The sequence below is a fragment of the Brachionichthys hirsutus genome, chromosome 3 (genome assembly GCF_040956055.1).
Source record: "Brachionichthys hirsutus isolate HB-005 chromosome 3, CSIRO-AGI_Bhir_v1, whole genome shotgun sequence".
Classification (NCBI taxonomy): Eukaryota; Metazoa; Chordata; class Actinopteri; order Lophiiformes; family Brachionichthyidae; genus Brachionichthys; species Brachionichthys hirsutus.
The window spans coordinates 3589617-3612050 of record NC_090899.1 but is presented as its reverse complement, the minus strand read 5'-3'; the positions used below and the strand labels follow the sequence as shown (position 1 = coordinate 3612050).

The window sequence follows — 22434 nt, the reverse complement described above, 5'->3', positions numbered from 1 at the left end:
TGTATAGCCTAAATAACTTATAAATAGTAAATGACTTATACTAAATAACTATATTAGGCTACAATCAATGGTTCAATAACCATTTATCTGAAAATATTACTTTCAGTTTCAACTTTATTCTATATTTCCTCAAATTGAGAATAAATTGTTTTTAACCCCTTGGTTGTATTAATTTCATTTAATGTAAATCTGTGAAAATATTGATACATTTTATGCTGTTTCCGTGTTATTTTTTATATATATATACAAATATTTTTTATTTAAGGAAAAACGCTGTCGTGTTTGCTTAGTGAAAGCAAACAAAGTTCTTGTTGAATCGCGGTGTATTTCCTTAACTTGTCCAGTAGGTGGCAGAGTAGAATTTATGCGTTGCCACCGGAAATAGACGATCGTAAAGCGGAAGTAGTACATAGATTTCGTCGCCGACGTTCTCGGCTGTACCGTGTTAATCTCAAGCGGCTATCTTTATTAATATCAAACTTTGCCGTCGCTACGATCAGAGACATGGACAGATAGTGTTTATTTATTTGGGTAAGTTGGCGAATGATTGCAAAATTAAGACGTATCCTGTTATAAAGCCGCGCCGCGAGATTAGCTGCAAATGTTAGCCAGAATGGTTACATTCAATGGTTGCTGCTAATTGTTTTTAGCACGTAATGTTATTTTGGGTCAGTATTTTACACGTTTGCTTTATTTGAAGATTCCGAGCTACTTGGCGGTTTAAATTTGCGAGTGCGGTGTTATTTTATCAACTTGTGCAATATTTATAGTGTCGCCTGTACCGTTGTTTTACCGCACATTTTATATTTGTGTTTTATAACCATACCATTCTTAATTTATAATCGGCCGTCTGAACTGCAACGTTAAAGGATAACTACACAGTATTATCATTAGCGAAAAATAAAAACAGCACTGTAAGGAAACAAAATAAAAATAAATAGAAAGTGAAACGAAACGGAAGAAAATACAAGATGCCGATTGCAGTAATATTAACGAATCGACAAACCCAACATATGCCGTATCCACTTACAACATCTGTGATTCCAACTTGTCTAATTGATGACTTTTTTTCCCACAGATTTTCGGACCTGGTCCATGTGAAGCATAATCCATCTGTGCCCACTTTGGACTGTCACTTAGAACTAAGACACACACACAAATAAACAACACACACATAAACAACTTGATCTGTTGCCACCAGCATGGCAAACAGCGCCACAACAACGATGAAGGTTCTGCAGCCGGGTCCTGCTGGCAGAAACAGTCCAGAGGGATCACAGGTAATTTGTTCCTCGATATCTCCGTTAGTGACCGATGTTTATAGAATTGTCACAACTGTCATGTGAGTGTGGGGACCGCTATCTTACCGATTTCATCTGGATCTGATCCAGAATGAGGTCAGGAAAAAATATAAAATGTTGACATTGAAAATGGCATTTGCGGATTCAAAGTCAGTTCAACTCTGACTCACATTTACGTTTCATGGTTGGTGAATAAAGATACCGAGAACAATTTAGAAGCTTTTGATGATGATCCAGATCCACCACGTGGACGGTGTAAATCTAATTATGAGGGGAATGAGCTGCTTGCAGGAAGTCTGCGCTCTCTGGGCGCTTTTCTAGTTCATTTATGGAACCAGAGCAAACATTTGCAAAGTGACATAAAAAAATAAATGTTACATGGTAATAGTAGAGACGTTAAAGCCGTACTTCTAATTTTCATTTGAGCTCATTAATATCAGGGGCCGTGTCCGAATGCATAGATCTCAAAGAAGAGGATTGTTTTGCACCAGATTTAGCTGCCAACTAATTTCCATCTGCAGACAAGATAAGACCCAAAGAGTGTAAGAAAGCGAAGGCAGATGTGGAAACAAATATTGGATGATTAAAAAAGGAGATGGAGATGGGAAATAGACCAAATAAAAGTCAGTGAATGATCAAAGACAATGAAGACAGAAAAACGATAAAAGAACTTAATCGCATCACAAAATAAATGCAATAAAACTAAAGGAAATAAACACAAGCAACTAAAATATGATACCATGCCAATGTAATAAAAGAAAATATATCACTCCATAAAACAAGGCTACAGAGGATACTGTCACGTAATAATGGGACTGAAATACTCAGTGATTAGAGGTCAGTGATAAATGCAAGACTTCTTTCCTCGGATTGGTCGTTCCAAAGTCGAGGCATCGTCACTCAATGACACCTTGAGGTCTGAGCCCAGGTGAGGGACGAAAGTCACTCCATGACTCAGAGTGGGCTGTCTTTTCTGCTTTAATTCTCAGACACATAATCAGGGTGCATTTTTAAATGTGATAAGATCTTGAGATTAATTGTATAATGAACAAAGAGCCAGTAATAAAATGAATCTGCTTTCTATCCAGGTGCTCAATAAGAAGAAGCTGCAGGACCTCGTGAGAGAGATCGATCCGAACGAGCAGCTGGATGAGGACGTCGAGGAGGTCTGTCAGAGCGTTTCATTGCAACTTTTGAAAATAAATAGTCTCTTTTTTCCCTTTTCACACCAGTATGGTGTGAAATGTTCCTTTTTGTTTTTGTTCCTTTTAAAACTCCTCCCAACCACTGCCACATCCATCATTTAGAAATCTCAATCTATTCAAAGTCTGGTTGTTCGACTAAAGGTGTGAGCAGCTGAAAACATGAAGGATTTTCCAGCAATCATTGGACGATGCTTTCCTTTGCTGCAGACAGGTGGCGATTCTAATCATTTCCGTCTCTTTGCAGATGCTTCTACAAATTGCAGACGACTTTATAGAGAGCGTGGTGACGGCGGCATGTCAGCTGGCACGTCATCGCAAGTCCAACACCTTGGAGGTGAAAGATGTTCAGTTGCATCTTGGTAAGTTGCTGGTGACTTTTTTTGTTTCTTGCTAGTTGCATTTGAAAATATAGAGATTTGATGCGTGAATCATTTATATCTTTGCCAAAAGTGTCGTTTTATTAAGGCTTGCTATGAATGATATTTCTGTTTAAGTATTGGAGTTACTTGGACTTAAGATAGAATTTGTCAATTTGGTGACTTCACAAAAATACTTTGTCCTTTACTTAAAATTTCATGTACGCCATTATTTTCTGACTATTATTCTAGGCCATGAATCCTGAACAGAGATTGTGAATGTAGCTCAGAATCAGTTAGATATTGAATTGGTCATCTTGATCCAGCTGGACTGGCTGAAGCAGACGATCGCGATGCAGCATTACAAGCTGGAAATAAAACGGAAAGTAGGTTTTGGGTGTGTTCTGGGATCATCCGTCTTGTTGACATCTCATATTACTTTTTACAGAGCGCCAATGGAACATGTGGATTCCTGGTTATGGCGCTGAGGAGATCCGGCCATTCAAGAAGGCTTGCACCACAGAGGCTCATAAACAGGTGAGAAATCGGGGGCGGGGGGGGGAGCTTGTTTCTGTGGATGATGGGATATTCATCTGTTAGATACACGGGAAGAACGACTACAGGCCATTATTTATGCAGACCTGCCAACTGTGACGCACTTTTAGTAGCAGCTACGCTTCTGGACTGTAAAGTATGCTGATGCAAGCCGTCTCTAAAAAGGAAAGCCATTTGCCCCGAGTCTGTTGTTTTGATCACCTTTGCCAGTGTAAGGCACGGCGGAGGAGGAGGAGGAAAGCTGAAACTGAGTCATGTGTCGAATAATTTAAATGTGTTGTGTGAAGCCGAGAGAAAACGTGGACTCAGCATCCATCTTTAGTTAGACTACTCAGAATATATTTCAGAGGTTGGCGGGTCGGCTAATCTTGTTTTGTGTGGTTGTGTTGGATTTAAAAATCACAAGAGTCTAACGCTTCATACTTGTTTTCATTTCAGAGAATGGCGCTGATCCGCAAGACAACCAAAAAGTAGCACGACTTTGCTAACATTTCGTCCACGTAATTTTTTTCTTTGATGTTTTTGGACTAATTAAGATTGAGAGGTTTCGGTTGGGTGTGTGTGTGTGTCTCCCCCCCCCCCTTTTTTTTTTCTGTTTCTTTATTTGTCCAATCTATAGTCGTCCTGGCTCCCCAGCGTTTGCGTCTCACCAGTCCTTGTCTCTGATTCATTTCTGTTGCCAGTAAGCTAAACCTGGCAAACTCTTTATTCATCACGTTTTTTTTAAATAAACAGACTGGAATACTTTGTTTGAATTCTGACCACTGCTATATCCAGTTTACCTTTTGATACTCGGTCTTCTGAATGCGAATGCTACGATACACGTCTCTCTTTAAAATTGACATTTGTTGTCGTCCCATCAAGAATAGATAATCAGAAGCAATGTACGACATTTTGGGCCCCTTCGTTTATCCACTTTACTCTTGCAATGCTGTAGAATATAATTTTCAGTTTTTAAATCAATAGATGGTCTGTACCACATTTGTTCTGCAGCTAGTGGCCATAAAGAGGCCACAGATACAGTTTGTCTCTGTCGTTAGACACGCCTGTGCCGTTGTGTTTTTTGTTAATGAATGTGTTAGGCTTTGTTGCAATAATACATTCATTTCAACTATCCACGTTTCGTTCACTTTCGACTGCTTCAAATGGCGTCAACATGCTTTTACGGGCCTCCTCAGTCAGACAAGTTCAACGTCACCGAGGACGTTAAAGGGGTTTAATGGAGGCAAAACATTTAATAATCATGAAATATAAGGCTTGTGTACACTTACAGACATGAAGCTTCAATCTGTGGGAAGCAGCAGAATAAATTCTGAAAGAACAAACAGGAAGTAAACATTAACTGATGTCACAATGTTTCAAAAGGACATTGATTGTATATTTAGAGGAAGAAGTGGAATGTTCTTGTATTTTTGCTCCCGCCCTCATCTTGCATTGAGTCACGTTTACTTTTAACCACATGGTGCTTCAAGATCTACAGGTTGGACAACGCTTGCGGTGTCGGAAGACGTTCAGAGCATTTACTGACATTTAAGTCAGCTGGTTATGATGCAACAATGTCATCAACCAAAAAGCACATATATATATATATATAAACGTGACCCGGATCTCTCATTCGTACTCACGTCTGCCTCAAGATTTAATAAAGTATTGCTTTGCCCAAGAGTCACACCTGTACAAACTTTCATCAAAACGCTTTCCCAGATGAACAAACATAATCGGAGTGTGTCACGATGATCCCATTGTTACAGTAAAATACCAAACAGGTCAAACATCCCACGCGCTGCTTCGGCTCTGCGGCGACACGATTGGCGCCACGCTTTAATTGCAGCACTTCTTGGTCTTGGTCTTTGTGCTGGTCTTAGTCAGGCTGGTGTTCTGTGGCTTCAGAGTCTGTGGTGCAGCACATTTGATTCCGTCCCAGCCCTCCCTCAGCACTATGTCCCCACTCACGATACCTTGGTAGACCCTTTGAGTGAGCAGCTCAAAGACTTCCTTCACGTTGTGGCCCGTCTTGGCGGAGACCTCCATGTAGGACACGCCGAGCTTCTCGGCCAGTTTCTCGGCCTCTTCCTGAGTCACCGCTCTCCCCCCCTGAGCATCCAGGTCAGACTTCTGGCCCACCAGGATGAACTGAATCCTCTGCGGCTCCACCCGGTCGCAGACCTCATCGTACCACTCCTTAACGTGGTCAAAGGAGTCCCGGTTGGACATGTCGAACACCAGCAGGCCTCCGACCGAGTTGTGGTAATAAGAACGGGTCACTGACCTGAGAAAAGGAAAGAGTCACAAGGGTGAAGTGGAGAATGAGGGTAATGGGGGGGTAGTAGCGCTTTACATTTCAGCTCTCAAAAACACCTGCTCTGGGGTAACTCAGACTTTGCTTTCCTGTTCGGTGTGTAAATAATCAGCTGATCATCTGCACGGTGAGCTTTTTGTTTAGATAAGATGATTGAGTTTAAGAAATTGACAACCGCTCTAATCACAGTCGTGGATAAACCTAAGGAATGGATTAGCGGAGCGTTCTCCCAGTCGCTGTCTGCTTTTAAAAAAAGAAAGAAACTTTCTTCCTAACACTTCTGTACAAGAACAAAACTTTTTCGCTGACTCACTCCGGATTAGACGGCTGCAGGCGCCACGCCGAGAACAGGTCAAACAGTTTGCAATTTCACTCAGCTGAAAATGTCAAATGATTTTCTTTATTTCTTGAGGGAATAAAAAAAAATTTTTCTCCTGCTGGGCAGGAAAAAAATCTTTTTCAGATATCTCTGAAATATTAATAGATATCTGGGGAAAAATATGTGTATATATATATATATATATATTTACATATACATATATGTATATATATCTATTCACACATGCATGTTAAAACATCTAAGGAATCCAAACACGTCCAGTTATGATTCACACCAAGCAGAAGACCGTGCCCATTTGTCCTTCTCACCTGAACCTCTCCTGTCCGGCCGTGTCCCAGAACTGCAGCTTGACCCGCACGCCAGGCTCCACCTCCAGGAAGTGAACGTAGAAGTCCACGCCCACCGTCTGATTGACGGACTCCATGAACACGTCTTCAGTGAAGCGCTTCATCAGGGAGGACTTGCCCACCGTGGAGTCCCCCAGCATGATGAACCTGAACTGGTACTGCCAAAAAGTGAAGTCCATTGTTGCCGATGGGGGGGGGGGAGCAGCTCTAGGTTGAAGTAGTGGCAAAGAGAGAGAGGAAAGCAACAAGGCGAACTCTGCAGAAATAGGGACAAACTGCTGAAGGTGCGGCTCGGATCGGTTCTGGAGGAGGAGCGTCCCGAACCCGCAGCAGCGTCACACCTGCGTGCTTCAGAAACAACCGCCGCAAACACTCCTAAACGTCCCGGTCCGTGAGCGCGGTCCGTTTACCGGCATCCCAAACTCAGGGTTTGCTTTTGGGCAGCCGGGGGGGGGGGGTCCTCAAACCGGATATGAATTGGCATGTGCCCTGCAAAGTCGCGCTTCTTCTCTTCTGAAGTTGCTGATCTCGACCGGCAGTGGAAGCGTGCGTCCCTCGGGGGGGCGTGGCCTTCTGAATTTACCTGTTGATACTCGATCAGGTTGGAGTGAGCGCATGAAGGAGGGGCTGTCTGGGGAGGGATGTGGATTTAAGGAAGTTTCATTTGCCTTTAGAGTTTAAAGTCACATCCAGACAAACCGGCTGTCACCGGGTCTGAATTATTAATCATTGTCAACCAGCGCTGTTTCCAGCTTATGGCATCTGAAGAGTTAACACTGCCACCTGAAAAAGGAAGTTCATTAATATATATATAGTGGGAAATTCCCTGGGAATCACTGGGACAATCAGGATTTGTAATTCATTTTTTGCTCTGAGTTAATTTTTTCATAGAATATATTTTGTGATCATTTGCAGTGACCGCGATTCAAATATTCACTTTAACTCAAATTAAACCGCATCAACCCTGGAATGCACCGAAATGTTATTCATTACTATTTCTGCTTTCGCTAATGTGATCATTTTCAGCAAATGGCAGCTGCTACCTTTTCGTAGAGTAAATCAGCCTCCTGGAGCTCAGTCTGGCTTTTGATTATTAGCTTTGTATTTAAATGCGTACGATGTGGTCGAAGACGACTAAAGAGCCGCCAGTGGAGACAAAGCTTTTCAGTGTGATGACGTCAATGCACGTCTGTTCGCAGGTTCAAAGTTCAAGGACTGTAATCACTAGAGAATCAGAACCAGAAACTCAAAGAATTAAAAAAAAAAACAATTTATTTTCAACAAACAGCCTACATCTTAATGGCATAAAAAAAAAATAGTGGTATTCCGCGCGAATGGGTTTCCAGCAGATGGAACAGAACCGTCAGAAAAGACAAGTGAAAATGGAACATTTATCATCTACAGTCGACGCCTCAGTCTCAGTTTGGCGTCAGACAACAGAAGCCAAGCGTTCTTCTAACGGCTGCTTGATCACGTCGAGTTAGCGTTAGCCACAGAGTCGCATGACTGCATCAGGATAAATTCATTTTAGGAAGTTCTGACTCAGCTAGAAAAATTGCTTTTGTTGACGCCATGAGGCACGAGTTCTCGCGTGTAACCAGTCATGCAACCAGAACAGAGTGTAAAATCTGCTACCCGCCGTCAACAAACCACTTTATTACAAAACAAACACTCTCTCACACGTACAGCTTTATCGTCCAGCATAAACTCACCTGAGGGTTTCATGCACAGTCCGTGCAGTGTGGACAAACCTTTAGATCAGCAACCACAAAGAATCTCTTTGTTAAATAAGATGGCTCTAAATGTAAAAGTAAAAATACAGCAATATACAGAAAGTAAAATTGAAAGCGGCAACAGCAACAACGTACGTGATGGAGAAACTCGCAACACTACGGCAACAATTTATCAATTGATCAGAATTTTCATCAGATGAATTAAACTGATTTGCAGAAGAGCTGCCGAAACGAAAACTGCAGACAATAAATTCAATGTGGGCGGTTTTTCCGTTTATGTACTTTTTAAATAGAACTTGAATATGACATTTGCACAGACTGTTAATCGTTTTTGGTGTAGTATTCAACAATGTCCTTTTCATAACAATTCTGCTTGTTGCAGCTGCACTAAAACCCGAAGGTTCACAGCAAGACATCCTTTCCCCTTCAAGCGAGCAGAAAATGCATAATATATTCACATTAAAAACTCAGCTCTGATCAGTGGAAGAGTTTCATAAAAACGCTGGTTTTGCAGGACAGGTTTACGGCAGACCAGCTATTTGTTTTTTGAGGATTTACCTGCATCGGCATCACACAAACACAACCTCGTATGACGTTTGCCGTGTTTTCCACCATGTGGCACCGGCTCGACTCGACTCTCGGGTACGGCGATGGACCCGGTGTCGTTTTTCCATTAGAGGAAGCAAGCCGGCGCCGCACAACGAAAACATGACTTTAATTTCTCGGCAAAGACGGGAACTTCAGCTCACAGACATCGGTATCGGGAGAGCTGTTGCCGCTGCCGCTGCTGTAGGTGTCTCTGCAACAGAGGAAAAAGTTATTGGAGCGATAATGCATGCCAGTTTAAAAGTTCAATGAAGACAAAGTATGATTGTTAACTGTGGCTGTGCCCGTGGGCCATTGGATGAAACTGCATTAAATCATGTAAAATAGAAATATGCTTGCTAATGTCCAATTTCCAAAGTTAGTGCATAAAACGTTTTTATAAATGACGGTAAGTCTCAGTTTTAAAAATGTCGTGTTATCATTTTTAAACCCACTTTAAGGAGTGCAGAAAACAAACAAAGACAAAGCACGAAATTAACGCTTTTAGTTTGTTGGCTGAAACTGCAGCAAAGCCAAAATGAAATTTACAATCCTGTCGGACCAATTTCACTTTGACTTCCAAACCAAATTGTGTTGGAGCAATAATATGCTGCCGGTCTCCCAGCTTACCGTGGAGAAAGCTGGCAACCCTTGTTCAGGTAGCTCTGAAGCTTCCCCGCAGCAGCCAGCAGGAGGCCGAAGTACGGAGGAGAAGGTTTGATGGGCCTCGAGGTGAACTCTGGGTGGTACTGCACGCCGACGAAGTAACAATGATCTGGAACAACGTACGCCTGAACATGCCGACCTCCACAGCAGAAACGAGTGCAGCTAGCGCCGCTCACCCTCCACTTCGACGACCTCCATCCTCTCGCCCGCCTCGTCCTGACCCACGAACTGAAGACCATTCTGTTCAAAGTGGTGCTTCAGCGAAGGGTTCACCTGGAAAGAGCCACGATCAAGGGATGGGGAAACGCTACCAGCGCATCCGACCACACACACGGGGAACACGGGAGAGTGGAGTAATAGCTTGTGTGTGATCAGAACGAAACATTTTACGACTCGGGCTGAGCGATGTGGATTTCTCATTTTGAAAAGGATTTCAGGACCCGTAGTTAACCCACACCTGAAGGTAAGGAGGACTAAGATGCAGCGAGAGGAGATGGATGGTTTACTTTTCTGTCGCTCAAGTAAGACTCGTGTTTTCTCTCCGCTCTGAACCCTCGTGGAAGATTTATTGCAAACTGCAGCCACGTCTTTGGCTCTGAAGTCTCCGCTGCTGGTGCAGCAGTTTGACACAAGCCCTGCTCTTCTTCTTTTCCTGCTCTTTGTTTAATGGTGGACGTGATTGTGAAGTCAATGGCTGCAGCCTGGCTGGGTTTGATGAGCTCCATATATTGGTAGTCATTCCCGTATTGGGTAAAAGCTGATAAGAAGATTGGGTTCATTCTCTTGTCTAATGAGGACAAAAACAGTCACTAGTCTAAACCCTTGTTTTAGCCTCTACCTCGAACCGGTGTCTGTGCCTCTCGTCAACATAATCCACGTTTCCATAGAGTTTTCCTGTAAAAAGAAAGACCAGCTATTTAAAACAACACAGACAAAAAAAAAAAAGGCAAGAGTCTGCCATGACTGTACGGAGACGCTTACTCAGCACGCTGTCGGATTTGAAAATGGTCCGTCTCTTTCCCAACCTCATCGTCCCTCCCATCTGCCCTGGGTTGTGCTCTGGCATGTCAATAACCTGTCACAATCAAAAAAAGGTGTTGGAACCATGCTGCTGCCCCCCCCCCCCCCCCCCGTGCTGACACAGCGTGGTGTGAGCTCTGCAGAAAAGGATAACCCACCACTGGGTGTTTGGAGTCTGGATTAAATTCCGTGGAGTTGGCATCTGAAATTGATAAGCAAAGCTCATCTAAGCCGAAGTCACAGATCATAACGCGTCTGAGCTTCATTCATCATCAAACAGAGGATCCAAATGTTCCTCAGCGGCGGGAGTGCCTTACCTTCCCATCCCAGAACATTGCGGGCGAACTCGCACACTGCCAGCTGCATGCCCAAACACACCCCTGCAGGAGAGGAAGCCAAGAGATTCTTTCACAATGAGGCGTTGAACCAGATCGCTCTGCACAAACCGCTAGCATGACCGGATGGCGCCACCACACCTACATGATACGGCAAGAATGCTGCCATAAATTCTACTGAAACATGAATGCGACTTCAAAATACTCGTAGTTCCACCGGCAGTGATGGAATACTTAGACAATCAATTATGCTATTGCTTTCACTTCTTGTGAACAGGCCTGTAGAACAAAACACAACAGCAAACGATTTTAGAGACGGCGCAGCCATTATCTTACCATTTCAATAAAAACTCTGTTTGCTTCAATCACTGGACTCGCCCCATCTATAATTGGACCGGCGTCTTTGAGACAGGCCTTTTAATACCTTCCTCACAAAGACACTCGCTGTGCGTGCAACGCCAGGACAATCAAATTGTTCAATTTAGACCAGTACAAATATTACTCGCGTAAAGAAAAAGCAGGCTGTCAAATAGCAATTAGGAATGAATTATTTATTAAACTGGCTTCAATATGGAGGTGCATCCGGGCCAGTCTCGTACGCAGTGAGATGTTGATATTCCACAAATGGCAATGTTTACAGAAATATTTGAACAGCGGCCGACGTCATCGACACTTTAATGGCATCCCAGAGAAACACGTTGACGCGGACAGCCGAGAGCACAATGATGTTAGCCGTTTAAAGCATCCGCTAATGAAGTCTTTGAATTATCTGGATCTGGATCTGACCCGGCATCCAGATGGATATTTGCCCTCCCTCTACTGGGTCCTTGTACGCCACACATTGCCTTTTAAATCATTGGAACATCTCCAGGGTTCCGGGGAACTTAGTTAGAATTCAATGTACGGCGATAAGAGCAGAGCTTCATTTGTAAACCCGATGGTCTCAGAACAGAGAGGTGCTGCAGAACCTGATCAATGACCTCGTTTTAATGATGGATCGTCTGACTGGTCCTTCCACAGGGGGGGGGTTATTTTCCTCCCTCTCCTCACTCATTGCTTTAAGCATTTTAGCCTCTTATTTTAAACATCAAGTTTATCCACAGTTGACTGGTTGTTTCAGCCGAAGCTTTTTGCGATGAGTCTCCTCTCTGTAGATGCTGGTCATGGTGATGCTTTAGGCTGATCTGTCACTTTAAATAAAGTTTAACGTCGCCTGCTGCCGAGGCTACGCGATCGAGGAGTTCCGAGTCTCTCTTACCCAGGAATGGCTTATTATGTTTCCTTGCCCAGCTGATGGCGAGGATCTTGCCCTCTGTCCCCCTCACACCGAAACCTCCCGGTACCAAAACACCTCTGTGGAAACGGTCGGAATGAAACAGTCAAATCATCGTAATAATTAATCCTTTCTACAAGACAGGCCAGTCCTCTGCTGCTGAACTCGAGTCAGAGCAGCCCTCTACTGCCACCATGTGGCTGAGATAACCGGCAGGACGCGCTCCGTCCATGACAGGGAATAAACAGCACCCCATTGAAACCGGTTTCCTGGTTTTCCAGGTTTGTCTACTCACTGACAACTGCACAGTTTTTGCCAGGCTTCATGATATTTCACTGGCTCAGCCTCCAGAGTGGCGGGCTCCAGGTCTTCAGAGTCCACGTACTGCAAAGACACGCAAACGGCTTCATTTGGAACGAGATCCGTCAACATCGCAGCCAAGAAGCTCATTAGTGTAACCGCAGGCGCTAATGCTAGTCATGCCCATTGCTCTGTGATGACATCAACACAAACTGCAGATCAATATAAAAATAAAGGCACACACAAGCGTGAAATACTTCCATACCTTCACCTCCAGCTTGTGATTAATAGCGAGGGCCGAGTGCTGCAGGGCTTTGATCACCGAGGTGTACGAGTCGGCTAACTTTGTGTATTTCCCAACCAGCGCTATGGAAACATGTTCCAAGAGACGGTCGGATCTGAAAAGAGGGTAAGAGGGTAATTCACGGTGCTTACCTGGTGCCTCTTTTAACTAGAACTTGTGTTCAATACAGTAATAACAAAGGGACACTTGTCCAATTGTGGGATTGTAACGAATCCAAGAAGCGACAGAGTAATTAAAATGCTTGTTCCATGCCTGCGAGGCTAATTATGTGTGTAGCGTCAGCAAAGTTATCAGCTGAGACGCACGTCTTTACCTATCGGCAATCTCCTTCCACCTTCTGAGCATTTTTCTGGGCCTCATCTCGATGGGTAGATTGAGCCTCCGACAGAAGTAGCTGACGACACCTTGATCCTCCAGCAGGAGGGGCACTCTGTAGACGGTGGAGACATCCTGGACACAGATCACCTGCAGACATTTGCAAAACAGATTCTTTCAGTTTCACCCCAACTCATAAAAGCTGAGCAGCGTTAACGTTCTTATGTAAAATATCACTCTACCCAAACTGATACTAGCATACATAAAAACTTGCTGTATCCTGTATCTTCCATCGACAAAGAAAACACCACAATTGCAGATGTCGGTGTGACAGTCGGAATTTTTCTCATTGTCGATCATAAACAAAACAGCAGAAGTTCACCTGTGTGGGTTCCACGTGACAAAACATGGAAATCTTCTCCTTGACAGACGTTTCCAGGGGCGATGAGCAGCGACACATGATCTGACAAAAATAGAGAGGCTATTGTGTTATTTACAACATACAAGTCAGGGATAAAATGTGGTACAGGACATTAACTGATAACATCACTTCCTGTATGCCACAATTTTCTTCATTTTATTTACTCAATACTAAAGTCAGTTGATGGACCCGACAGTAAAAGTGTCTGAACTTTACTGCAGCAGACACCGGAATCGGATTCCTGCATGTCCAGTAAGATAAGCGGAAAATCCCGAACTCACTGGCAAACATTTCATTTCCTGTTACAACATGAAAATATGGGTTTGTTTCGGAGTCACTAAACATAAAAGGCAAATGAGAGGCAATGATTTCAAAAAGACAAAAAGGTTCTCACCAGGTCGGGGGACAAACCCAGCCCTCTGAGCTCCCGCACACTGCTCTGGGTCGGTTTGGTTTTCTGCTCTCCTGTGGTGATGGGCTGAAATGCAAATTCACCTCAAACGGTTGGGAAAATCATCAAATCATTTTCAATGCGATCCAGCAGCGACGCCATTTTGATCACGCGATGAAGACGTGCCGCGTGTTCGTCAGCGTGCCGTACCTGGGGGATCAAGCTGACGTGGATGTTGCAGAAGTTCTCCCTCTTCACTTTGAACTGAAACTGTCTGAAGGCTTCGATGAAAGGCATGCTCTCAATGTCCCCAACCGTGCCCCCCAGCTGTGGACAACCACAAAGGCACGCACGAACACACAGGTTTGTTTCCCATGAACATTACGCAATACCAACGAAGACTTCTGGCACACGAAACGTGCTCAGCAAAACTGGCTCTCACGTAAAGGCAGCAAGAATCTAAACAACAACGGGGTGAATGATGGGTCTTTGTGTTTTGGTCCATTGATTTAACCAATAAAGAATTCTGAAGATGCCATTTTGGGCTCTGGTAAGCCGAAGACTGGAAACAGCAGCAGATTCACACGAGATATATTCTATAGAGACTGCATAACAACAACAAAATCCATGTTTAAATCTCTAAATATTTTAGTTTTGAAAACAATGTTTCTTTTTCTGCTTCGACTCGCACTAAACTCCAAGTCAGCAAATTCTCCCACCGCCTGCCGAGTGACGCCAATACTTCCTATTGCTTTAGGCAACGCACTCAGTCCCATTTCTCATCAAAAACCTTCTCTTTTTCCATTCTGCGCAAAAAAAAAAAAAAAATGCTCGGGTAATAAATCACACAGGGGCGGTCCAATAATCTTTTGAAATATCATGTATAACTCGGTAAGGAAGGTCTTCACAACGGCTTTGACCTCTGCGCCACAAACCCAGCAGCAACTCACCTCGATGACGCAAACCTGAGGCTCCACGCCGTCATCGTCTACCGAGATCTTGGCCTGCTTCATCACCCACTCCTGAATGGCATCTGTGATGTGGGGCACCACTGAAAACAAGAAAGTATTTTTAATTAAAGATTGTTGTTCCATTGACCGACTGTGCCGGGGAAATCAAAGAATAACTCACCCTGTACAGTCTTGCCCAGATAGTCTCCCTTCCGTTCCTTGTTGATGACCGACTGGTAGATCTTGCCAGTGGTGAGATTGTTGTCTCTGGTCAGACAGATGTCCAGGAAACGCTCGTAGTTCCCCAAGTCCAGATCCACCTCCCCTCCATCATCGAGAACAAACACTTCACCTGTGCAACAGATATTATGTCTGAGCGAAATACCAACCAGCCTATCGGCAACAAAAACAACAACACAATAAAGAAACGGCATCGGTGAACGAACTCCACTCACCGTGCTCATAAGGCGAAAACGTTCCCGCATCGATATTAATATAAGGATCGATCTTAATCGCCGTCACATGGAGACCACACGATTTGAGGATCGTTCCCACACTGCTAGCGATGATCCCCTTTCCGATTCCAGATATGACACCACCAGTAACCAGGATGTACTTCATAGTGTCACGTGAAGACTAAACGTAAAACAAGAGACGCGAAAGAAGACTTCAAAGTCAAATCTGTTCAATCAAGTGTGAAAGGAAACACGGAGCTGCAGTAAATGCAGTACAAATATATATATAAGCAGTGTTTTATCTGCCGTGGACTCAGTCTAGCCGCATATTTCATGTGAAGTTGTGTCACCGCATCGCGAAGGAACCCAGTTGTCAGTTTTACGACCGCCATTCCTGCTTTGTGAACGCAACACGACAGCATGAGCAAAGATCAATAACTACAGATCGAAATCTGCAAAGATTAAATTTCCCATTCAGCCCGTAATTCTCTCTCATTTCAGACGCGTTGACAAGCTCCATAGTCGCGCCCATAATTAAGGGTGTGTTCCCGAAATGTTTTAAAATGAAATGCGGCGAACTTCAAAGTTAGACTCCTCGCAGGCTTCTGGTTAAATGTCAGTCCAGCACGTCGACACCAAATTGACAGGTTTAATTATCGATATATATATGAATATGATCGTGAAACAAATCTGTGAACGTGCAGACATAAGAGTTTGGAAACGGGGCTGGCGCAGCGTCAACACGTGCAGCTAGCTTTAGCTAACTTTATTACAGAAGCAGCTAGCTTTAGCTAACTTTATTACAGAAGCAGCTAATTGCCACCTATTTATAGACGATAGCGACAGACTCCACTTTAATTTTAGAGCGGTCAACGCGCTAGCCCGGGATGCACCGTAATGAAAAGCAGTTCCACCAGAGCCCTCTATTATCGTCCAAAAAAACGTTTTATGACGCCCGAATCCTCAATTCATGAAGCCGAGACGGACAGCAAAAGGCAGCCTAACTAAAATTCACAAGCTAATGCTATCAATGCTAACTACATCAGCAGCTAACAGCCAACTTCAACACTTTGCTTTGTCATGCTTCACACGATAAATGGAAATATTTTTTTAAACTCACCTTGAAGAGCTGAAGATTAAGTACAGACGCGTTTCAATAAAGACACCCGGTCAGAAACTAAATTTACTTCTGTTTACAGGCTGCAACTTTCGTTCCGCTGTTCCGTACAAGCACATGTCAAAGTCAGTTCCTTCGGATTAAGGCTCGTGCGGGAAATTTAAACCCTCTTCTCTGCCTGTCAGGCGGACCCTCGTCGGTCGCGCGCGCAGAATCCACCAGGTAAACGAAAGCATTCAAAGTCTGAGCCGGAAATGCCTTACACTTTGTGCTTTCACCGCGTCCGGAGGAATGAGAAGTTTCTTCAGAGACAGTGCTTTTACATCGAAATCAAATTAATAAAAACAGCCTAGCCTGACCGAATCATAATGGCGCCCTCCTGCGAGATTAACCACGGGTCTCCCTTTCGCCCTAATTTTCCTAATTCTTTCTAAACCTAATCTGACCGCCAGGTGGCATGTGCGTCCTATGTACAAACCTATGTATGTGTCTTTTACATTGCATGATATTATTCACTTTAATACTAAACACACTTTCAGGAAGGAAATAAAGACATCAGGTTTGGTAAAATAGAAAACGGGATTAATATGGGCGGAAGCAAATGTAGCCCAATAGATTGTGATTTGTTCGAGTGAGACGCAACAAAATAAAGCAATGGTCCACCAAAATAAACATGTATACAGTTAGACTGTAACAATGAGATTAAAGTTTTCCTTTGTGTATTCAGTGTCATGCTGCTCTACTTTTATTGTGGGCAATAGGAATGGTGATTTCAATTCATTTCATTCTATGATATTGATCTAATTAAAAGTCTTCTTCCCTGCCTCCTCATTTTCATAAACTGTTCACTTCAATTACATCTGACAAGCAGGCACAGACACAAATTAACCTCTTGCATGAGGAGGTGCTGCGTTTCTGTCATCTCGCTGTCATGCTGAAGTAACCGGCAGTGCGATTCAAAGGTAATTCCCACGTCTTTGAATGGATCTTTGGATAAAAACACATCTGTGGACGGCAGTGCGCACACCATTACCCACCAACATGTTGATACAGATGTCACGGCAACACTGTGGGTTCAAATATTTTGGCAATGCAAGTCACATGTGCGGCTGGGTCCAAAGTCACCTTTGACAGGCCATCTGTCTTTGTTAATAATTGACCTTGTTTTTTTTATTATACACGTATACCTTCCGTAAAGGTTAGAAGAAGCCAATGAACACAGAGAGCTCTACAAACTGATCTGACTTTATTTGTTCGCTGAGAGCGGGGCACGTACACAATTGGTTGACTTTGTTATTATTTAAATGGACATTAGATCACGCCATTGGCTGTGAGGTGGAAACTCAATAAACTTTGGTTGGAAAATGTCATCAGTGAAGGGATAGCTTGACATTTGGAGACATATTTGACATTTAGTTGTTTTCTTTCTTTTTCAGAAGTTAAATGAGAAGATTGGCACCGCAGACCAGGGAGTCAGAAAGTCACAGCTCTAAAATATTCCTTGCCAGTACTCTTGAAAAGAATATCTTTGAACTTTGGGTGGGCTCGCTGTTTCCCCTGCCTCCAACCTGACACATCTTGGTATGGCCTCCGTTCTTATTCTTAAAACGCCCCATATATGATATTAACCTTATCTTTTAAAACCAGAAAAGTAAGTGAATGAATGCGTCTTCCAAATTTGGAATAATTTGATAAATGTTTCAACACATCATTGTCCATTTTCCACTTGAAATAAAAAAAAGACTTATTGTCTTTTTCCAGCATTTGTAATAATTGGCATTGTGCTGATGACTAATATGTCCTTGACATCGGTTATACATTAATAAACTAAAAATGGTTCACAGCAAAAAAATAATCTGAATACAGGGTGAAATGCCCATTTAGCTACAGGATAGACGCATTCTACCAAAGTAAGATGTCAGTTGGTGTTGGCAGCATTTTCTTCACCGCCACCCTCAGAAGTTAAATGAGGCTGGGGTCAGATGTCATTAGTTGCCGGACTCTTCCAGACCTCCCTGTTCAAACAGACACACAAAGAAACAGTAGCCCGCATCCCCCCACACGCCGTACGAGTTATTTATGAATGGGAGTGATGCCTCTCCCTGTGGCTTTGTAATTTTGCGATTTTAAATATTATTTATTATCCTGACTGGCTGCAGGCTGTCCATTAATGCCTATTATCATGCAGATAATAAGCAGTTCCAGTGAAACCCTGTTGTAAACATTGATTGAATGATATTATTAACCTATAATAACAAATATATATATATTAACATTACTGGTTAATAACACGCCCAGAAGGAAAGGAAATAACCACTAATGAGTGATCATGTCTGACGGTTTCACACCGTGCTGGAAGCTTGATTGGCAGCTTCTGTTAACAGACACTGACTTACTTCCAGCAATATGGAACACTGAATTTGAGGGAATTATGATTTATCATGATTCACCACTAATGAGAGATGATTTGTGTCAGATCGACCGTAGGCATTGGGATGAGGTTTGAGGAAGGGTGAGGTTTTCATGTCGATGGTTTATTCTGAGGGTGAACAGAGGACTGGTTAGAGGGATTACGCAAAAACCAGTGGATTGATTTCCATGATGAATGGTGCATGAACACATTCAATTTCAGGATTTCCCATTTTCTTGATCCAAATTCTTTTTTTTTTAAATCAAATTATGCAAAACTACTGAGCTAAGACAGTTAGACATTTACAGTTCTCGTTACACTAGAAATGTGTGTGTGTGTGTGTGCGTAAGCCACAAGTTATTGAGAAAACAAAATTTGTTTGAAGGGCGTTGTCTATTTGGTGTCTGAGCTGAGAGTTTGTCTTGCCTCATTTTGCTTGGAGCACCAGTGAGGACAGGCATAGAGGAGGAAACTTTATCCGGGTGAAATAGGTCCAAGGAAGACAATCGAGAGATGAGAGGAAGAGAGAAACATAGATATGTTGTCATTTTGCAATAGAGACGGGTAGAGAGACACTCAAACAGAAGGAGAGAGAGGCTTTTGCCTCTCAGTGCTCAGCATGCCACTGGCACCTGCCCATGTACGTGTATGGAGGCCAGCATATCCCATGATCCTAAGCTATTATCCTGACTTAAATCCCATCCCGTGGTCTATTTTATCTGTCCTCCTCCCTCTACACCTCCTCCTCCTCCCTTTTCAATACTTCCGTTCTCTATCGCTCTCTTCTTTCTCCGAGCCAAAGCACAGCTCGGAGCTGGGGCCTCTGCCATCGCCATGAAAACAGATGACACTGATGTTTTTTTTTTCCTGCTCCACTGCCGCAGACCCTCCCCCTTCAGGAGAGGTGTCTCCGCCGAGACAAGGGAAGGGACGAGAAAGATTGATTCATTTAAAATGCATGCTCTCCTCTTTTCTCAACACTGAGCCCACTTTAAGGAGGACATGTCTGCTCAATAAAAGGTTAAGAGGAAGATCACGAGAGCTCATTCATCACGTATTCTGTTATAATGTGCGTAATGTGAAAACAACCATAACTCTACTTAGGGTTGGGACCTTTGACCGGGACAGCTACAACATGATCTGGGAAGAGTTTTTGGTGTAACAGTGGCAAGATCACTTCAAATCGATCACGCTTCCCCATTAAGTCTTTGCATTGAGTGGAAATAGCTGCATGACAGCTTGGGACTCAGATCATTGACAATGAGCCGAGAGTTTTGGAATCCCATTTTTATCATTACCACTGGAAAGGAGATAACGATTCCACTGGCATCGGCTTCTTCATGTATTTTATCACTGAGTTATTCCGTTTCTTTAACCTCCTCGTGTCTCTGAAATGGTTCGGCCGGTCTATACCACCTTGCCCCGCGTTCAAAAGTGGGAAGAGATGGAATTGCCTGCTAATAACTTAGATAACATTCATTTGAAATAGCTCATGACCCGATCTGATGTTCAGGTCATTATAAGATGCTGCTGCTGCTGCCAGTCCTTCTTTATCTCTTCATTGATGCTAAAACATTTTAGAATGTTCCAATCAACATGCTTTGAAAAACATTAAAGAGACATACACATTATGATTGCTACGGGCATACTTCATACGGACACTCCGCTATTCCGCTGCAACACACCTTTGCAAGGCTGCCTTTGTTTTTTTGCACTGAACCAAAGAATTCCAGAAATAATGCTTCTCCAGTGTGTAATCTCAGATTAGATTAGGATTACCAAGGAGTAAAACAACCTGCGTCCTGCATACAGTTCATGCAGCGATTTCAGAACAGGGACGAGGACATAGCATGGCAACAACGATTACTTTCCATCTCTTTGGTAATGACGCTGATCCCGTCTTTTGTCGGGAAGTTAGGAGCTCATTGTCTCCCCAATCCGTAGAAATGTAATTGCCATTCTTTTACTTGCTGATCAGTATGCTGCACACGTCTCCCGCTCTACCAGAGATATCGTAAAAGGCAAACTGCCTGTTTCCACATTTAAGAGACTAAGCACTTGAGCTTTTCTTTCAAGTGCAACAAGCAACCTGAACAAATTAAGTCCAACAGTCACCCTCCTTTTATCTCGTTTTTTTTGGTCTCCACCAGTTTGTTTTTTCTTCTTTTGGCGGAAAACATTTGGAGACAAGGATGATGGGGGTCCGGCTGAATGTCTGGCATGTTTACTGTGAGTTAGAAAAGATCATTTAGGTCTTTTTTAAACTCAATAAGGTAAGCATAATGTAATATAATTTCACAAAATCTAGTCAGATGTGATATTTTGCCCACAGAAGCTTGTTTTAATCCATTCGATGTCTCTGTTACTGCTTCACAAGTCTTGATCATAAGAGCTGATCATTCCACCATGACGAAGTCTCATTTTCTGGTTGTCTTATCAATAGAAGGTTTGTCTACATCTCAGCCCCCCCCTGCTTCATCTTCACCATAGGGCAAAAGGAACAATGGCTGACTTGATTGGAGGATGCATCACTTCAGATCACATGTATGAAAGCATGCAGGAAGCTGACCCATCCAGAACCAATGCGGGTTTGGCTCTTGTGAATTGTGGACTGTTTGATCCAAATGAAAACAGATGCAATATTGCTCAGTCCAAAAAGTTCATCAAGGATCACCATGAGACTTTAATATAATTCAAGACAGGAAGGCTGAATGTGCCAGTTGTTGGTTGCATGGCATGAAACATCAGAAACAAAGAGCTATTGACCATTATGCCATGTGTCTATGTCTCCTTGCCTTGCGGGAGACCCCTACGTCTACGTCTCGGTACTTCTGTCGCGCTTGCGTGTTCGCCTACAACGCAGTCTGCGCCAATAGCAGTGTATGCTCAGGACATTCTACTCTCCTCCATCCAATGTTTGACGGATTACATTCCAGCCTCCTGTGAGGCTGCTACAAGGCAAACAAAAATCTTAACTGCACTTATTCCCCTTATCTCTTGGTCAATGTTTATCTCGGAATCCTCAGAACTCGTGTTGGGGTGGGGGTTAAATCTGCAAAGAAATGATCTACTTAAGATTCTTTACTCTAAAGCACCGTAGGAGCTCAGCAGGTGCTCGTGAATTTGAATCTGACTCATGACTTTTTGCAGCACACTTCTCCCCCACCCTGCTTTCCCTCCGTCTTCATTGTAGACATTCTAGTGAAGCATGGCTGCCATAAAAATAATCATTAAGGAAAGATAATCTCCCTCTCACCTCCCTCTCAATTCCCCTCCGTCTCTCATTGCGTTTGGAATGCTCCAGTGAAATCGCCCCCACTGAGAATAGCACTCACGTTGGGTAATTTTGTCTTACATAAGGGAGAGTATTGCGCACAACAAGGCATGTAAAAACAACATCGGGCAAGGCCAACGAGAGAGAAGACAATCCTCAGCTATTTGTAATGGAGAACAGGAAGAGAGAGGGGGGGGATTCACATTAATTGTGTGGGATCACAGGAGGGTGTGCGTGCATCCACATGGGGTGGGAGATGCTAGTGGAATTTCTGAGTGCTCTGCTGATTTTACAGGCGCAGCAGGATTGTGTACATGGTGGTATTTGTGTGTGAGTCGGTGCCCACATGCGCATTAGGGAACATGTGACTTTTGTGGGCGCACGTGTGTTTAAAATCCTTGCTGGTTGTGCATCTGTGTGCACAAGGAGGCATGATGAGGGGGGGTTCCACATTTGGCTGGGATCGTTTGTACTGTTTTCTT

General features: G+C 43.4%; 3 protein-coding genes across 3 annotated transcripts; 1 reads left to right on the top strand and 2 right to left on the bottom strand.

The window, feature by feature from the left end:
• The first annotated feature begins 404 nt into the window (after positions 1-404).
• On the top strand, positions 405-4172 carry taf12 (TAF12 RNA polymerase II, TATA box binding protein (TBP)-associated factor). The gene is made up of 6 exons (XM_068755478.1): positions 405-531; positions 1079-1280; positions 2390-2467; positions 2751-2865; positions 3311-3399; positions 3856-4172. Exons 2-6 carry the CDS (start codon positions 1203-1205, stop codon positions 3889-3891), a joined length of 396 nt encoding a protein of 131 aa, XP_068611579.1. The 5' UTR covers positions 405-531; positions 1079-1202; the 3' UTR covers positions 3892-4172.
• Positions 4173-4683: 511 nt separating this feature from the next.
• Positions 4684-6582, bottom strand: rab42b (RAB42, member RAS oncogene family). The gene is made up of 2 exons (XM_068755467.1): positions 6365-6582; positions 4684-5686 (listed from the first exon to the last, which is right to left on the bottom strand). Exons 1-2 carry the CDS (start codon positions 6580-6582, stop codon positions 5239-5241), a joined length of 666 nt encoding a protein of 221 aa, XP_068611568.1. The 3' UTR covers positions 4684-5238.
• A 1077-nt stretch (positions 6583-7659) lies between these two features.
• LOC137910783 (CTP synthase 1-like) lies at positions 7660-15323 on the bottom strand. The gene is made up of 17 exons (XM_068755194.1): positions 15152-15323; positions 14878-15048; positions 14697-14797; positions 13957-14073; positions 13750-13833; positions 13317-13397; positions 12933-13084; positions 12581-12713; positions 12311-12399; positions 12001-12095; positions 10725-10787; positions 10566-10609; positions 10369-10462; positions 10226-10281; positions 9564-9660; positions 9352-9496; positions 7660-8935 (listed from the first exon to the last, which is right to left on the bottom strand). Exons 1-17 carry the CDS (start codon positions 15315-15317, stop codon positions 8851-8853), a joined length of 1773 nt encoding a protein of 590 aa, XP_068611295.1. The 5' UTR covers positions 15318-15323; the 3' UTR covers positions 7660-8850.
• Positions 15324-22434: the final 7111 nt, after the last annotated feature.

Excerpts from the sequence above, each read along its gene's own strand:
- taf12 (XM_068755478.1), top strand. The coding sequence starts at position 1,203 with ATGGCAAACAGCGCCACAACAACGATGAAGGTTCTGCAGCCGGGTCCT. Across the intron at positions 1,281-2,389 it reads ACAGTCCAGAGGGATCACAG|GTGCTCAATAAGAAGAAGCT; the intron begins GTAATTTGTTCC and ends CTTTCTATCCAG. Across the intron at positions 2,866-3,310 it reads AGATGTTCAGTTGCATCTTG|AGCGCCAATGGAACATGTGG; the intron begins GTAAGTTGCTGG and ends TACTTTTTACAG.
- rab42b (XM_068755467.1), bottom strand. The coding sequence starts at position 6,582 with ATGGACTTCACTTTTTGGCAGTACCAGTTCAGGTTCATCATGCTGGGG. Across the intron at positions 5,687-6,364 it reads GCCGGACAGGAGAGGTTCAG|GTCAGTGACCCGTTCTTATT; the intron begins GTGAGAAGGACA and ends TCCTTTTCTCAG.
- LOC137910783 (XM_068755194.1), bottom strand. The coding sequence starts at position 15,317 with ATGAAGTACATCCTGGTTACTGGTGGTGTCATATCTGGAATCGGAAAG. Across the intron at positions 14,074-14,696 it reads CTCAGGTTTGCGTCATCGAG|CTGGGGGGCACGGTTGGGGA; the intron begins GTGAGTTGCTGC and ends GGTTGTCCACAG. Across the intron at positions 8,936-9,351 it reads GGTTGCCAGCTTTCTCCACG|AGACACCTACAGCAGCGGCA; the intron begins GTAAGCTGGGAG and ends CCTCTGTTGCAG.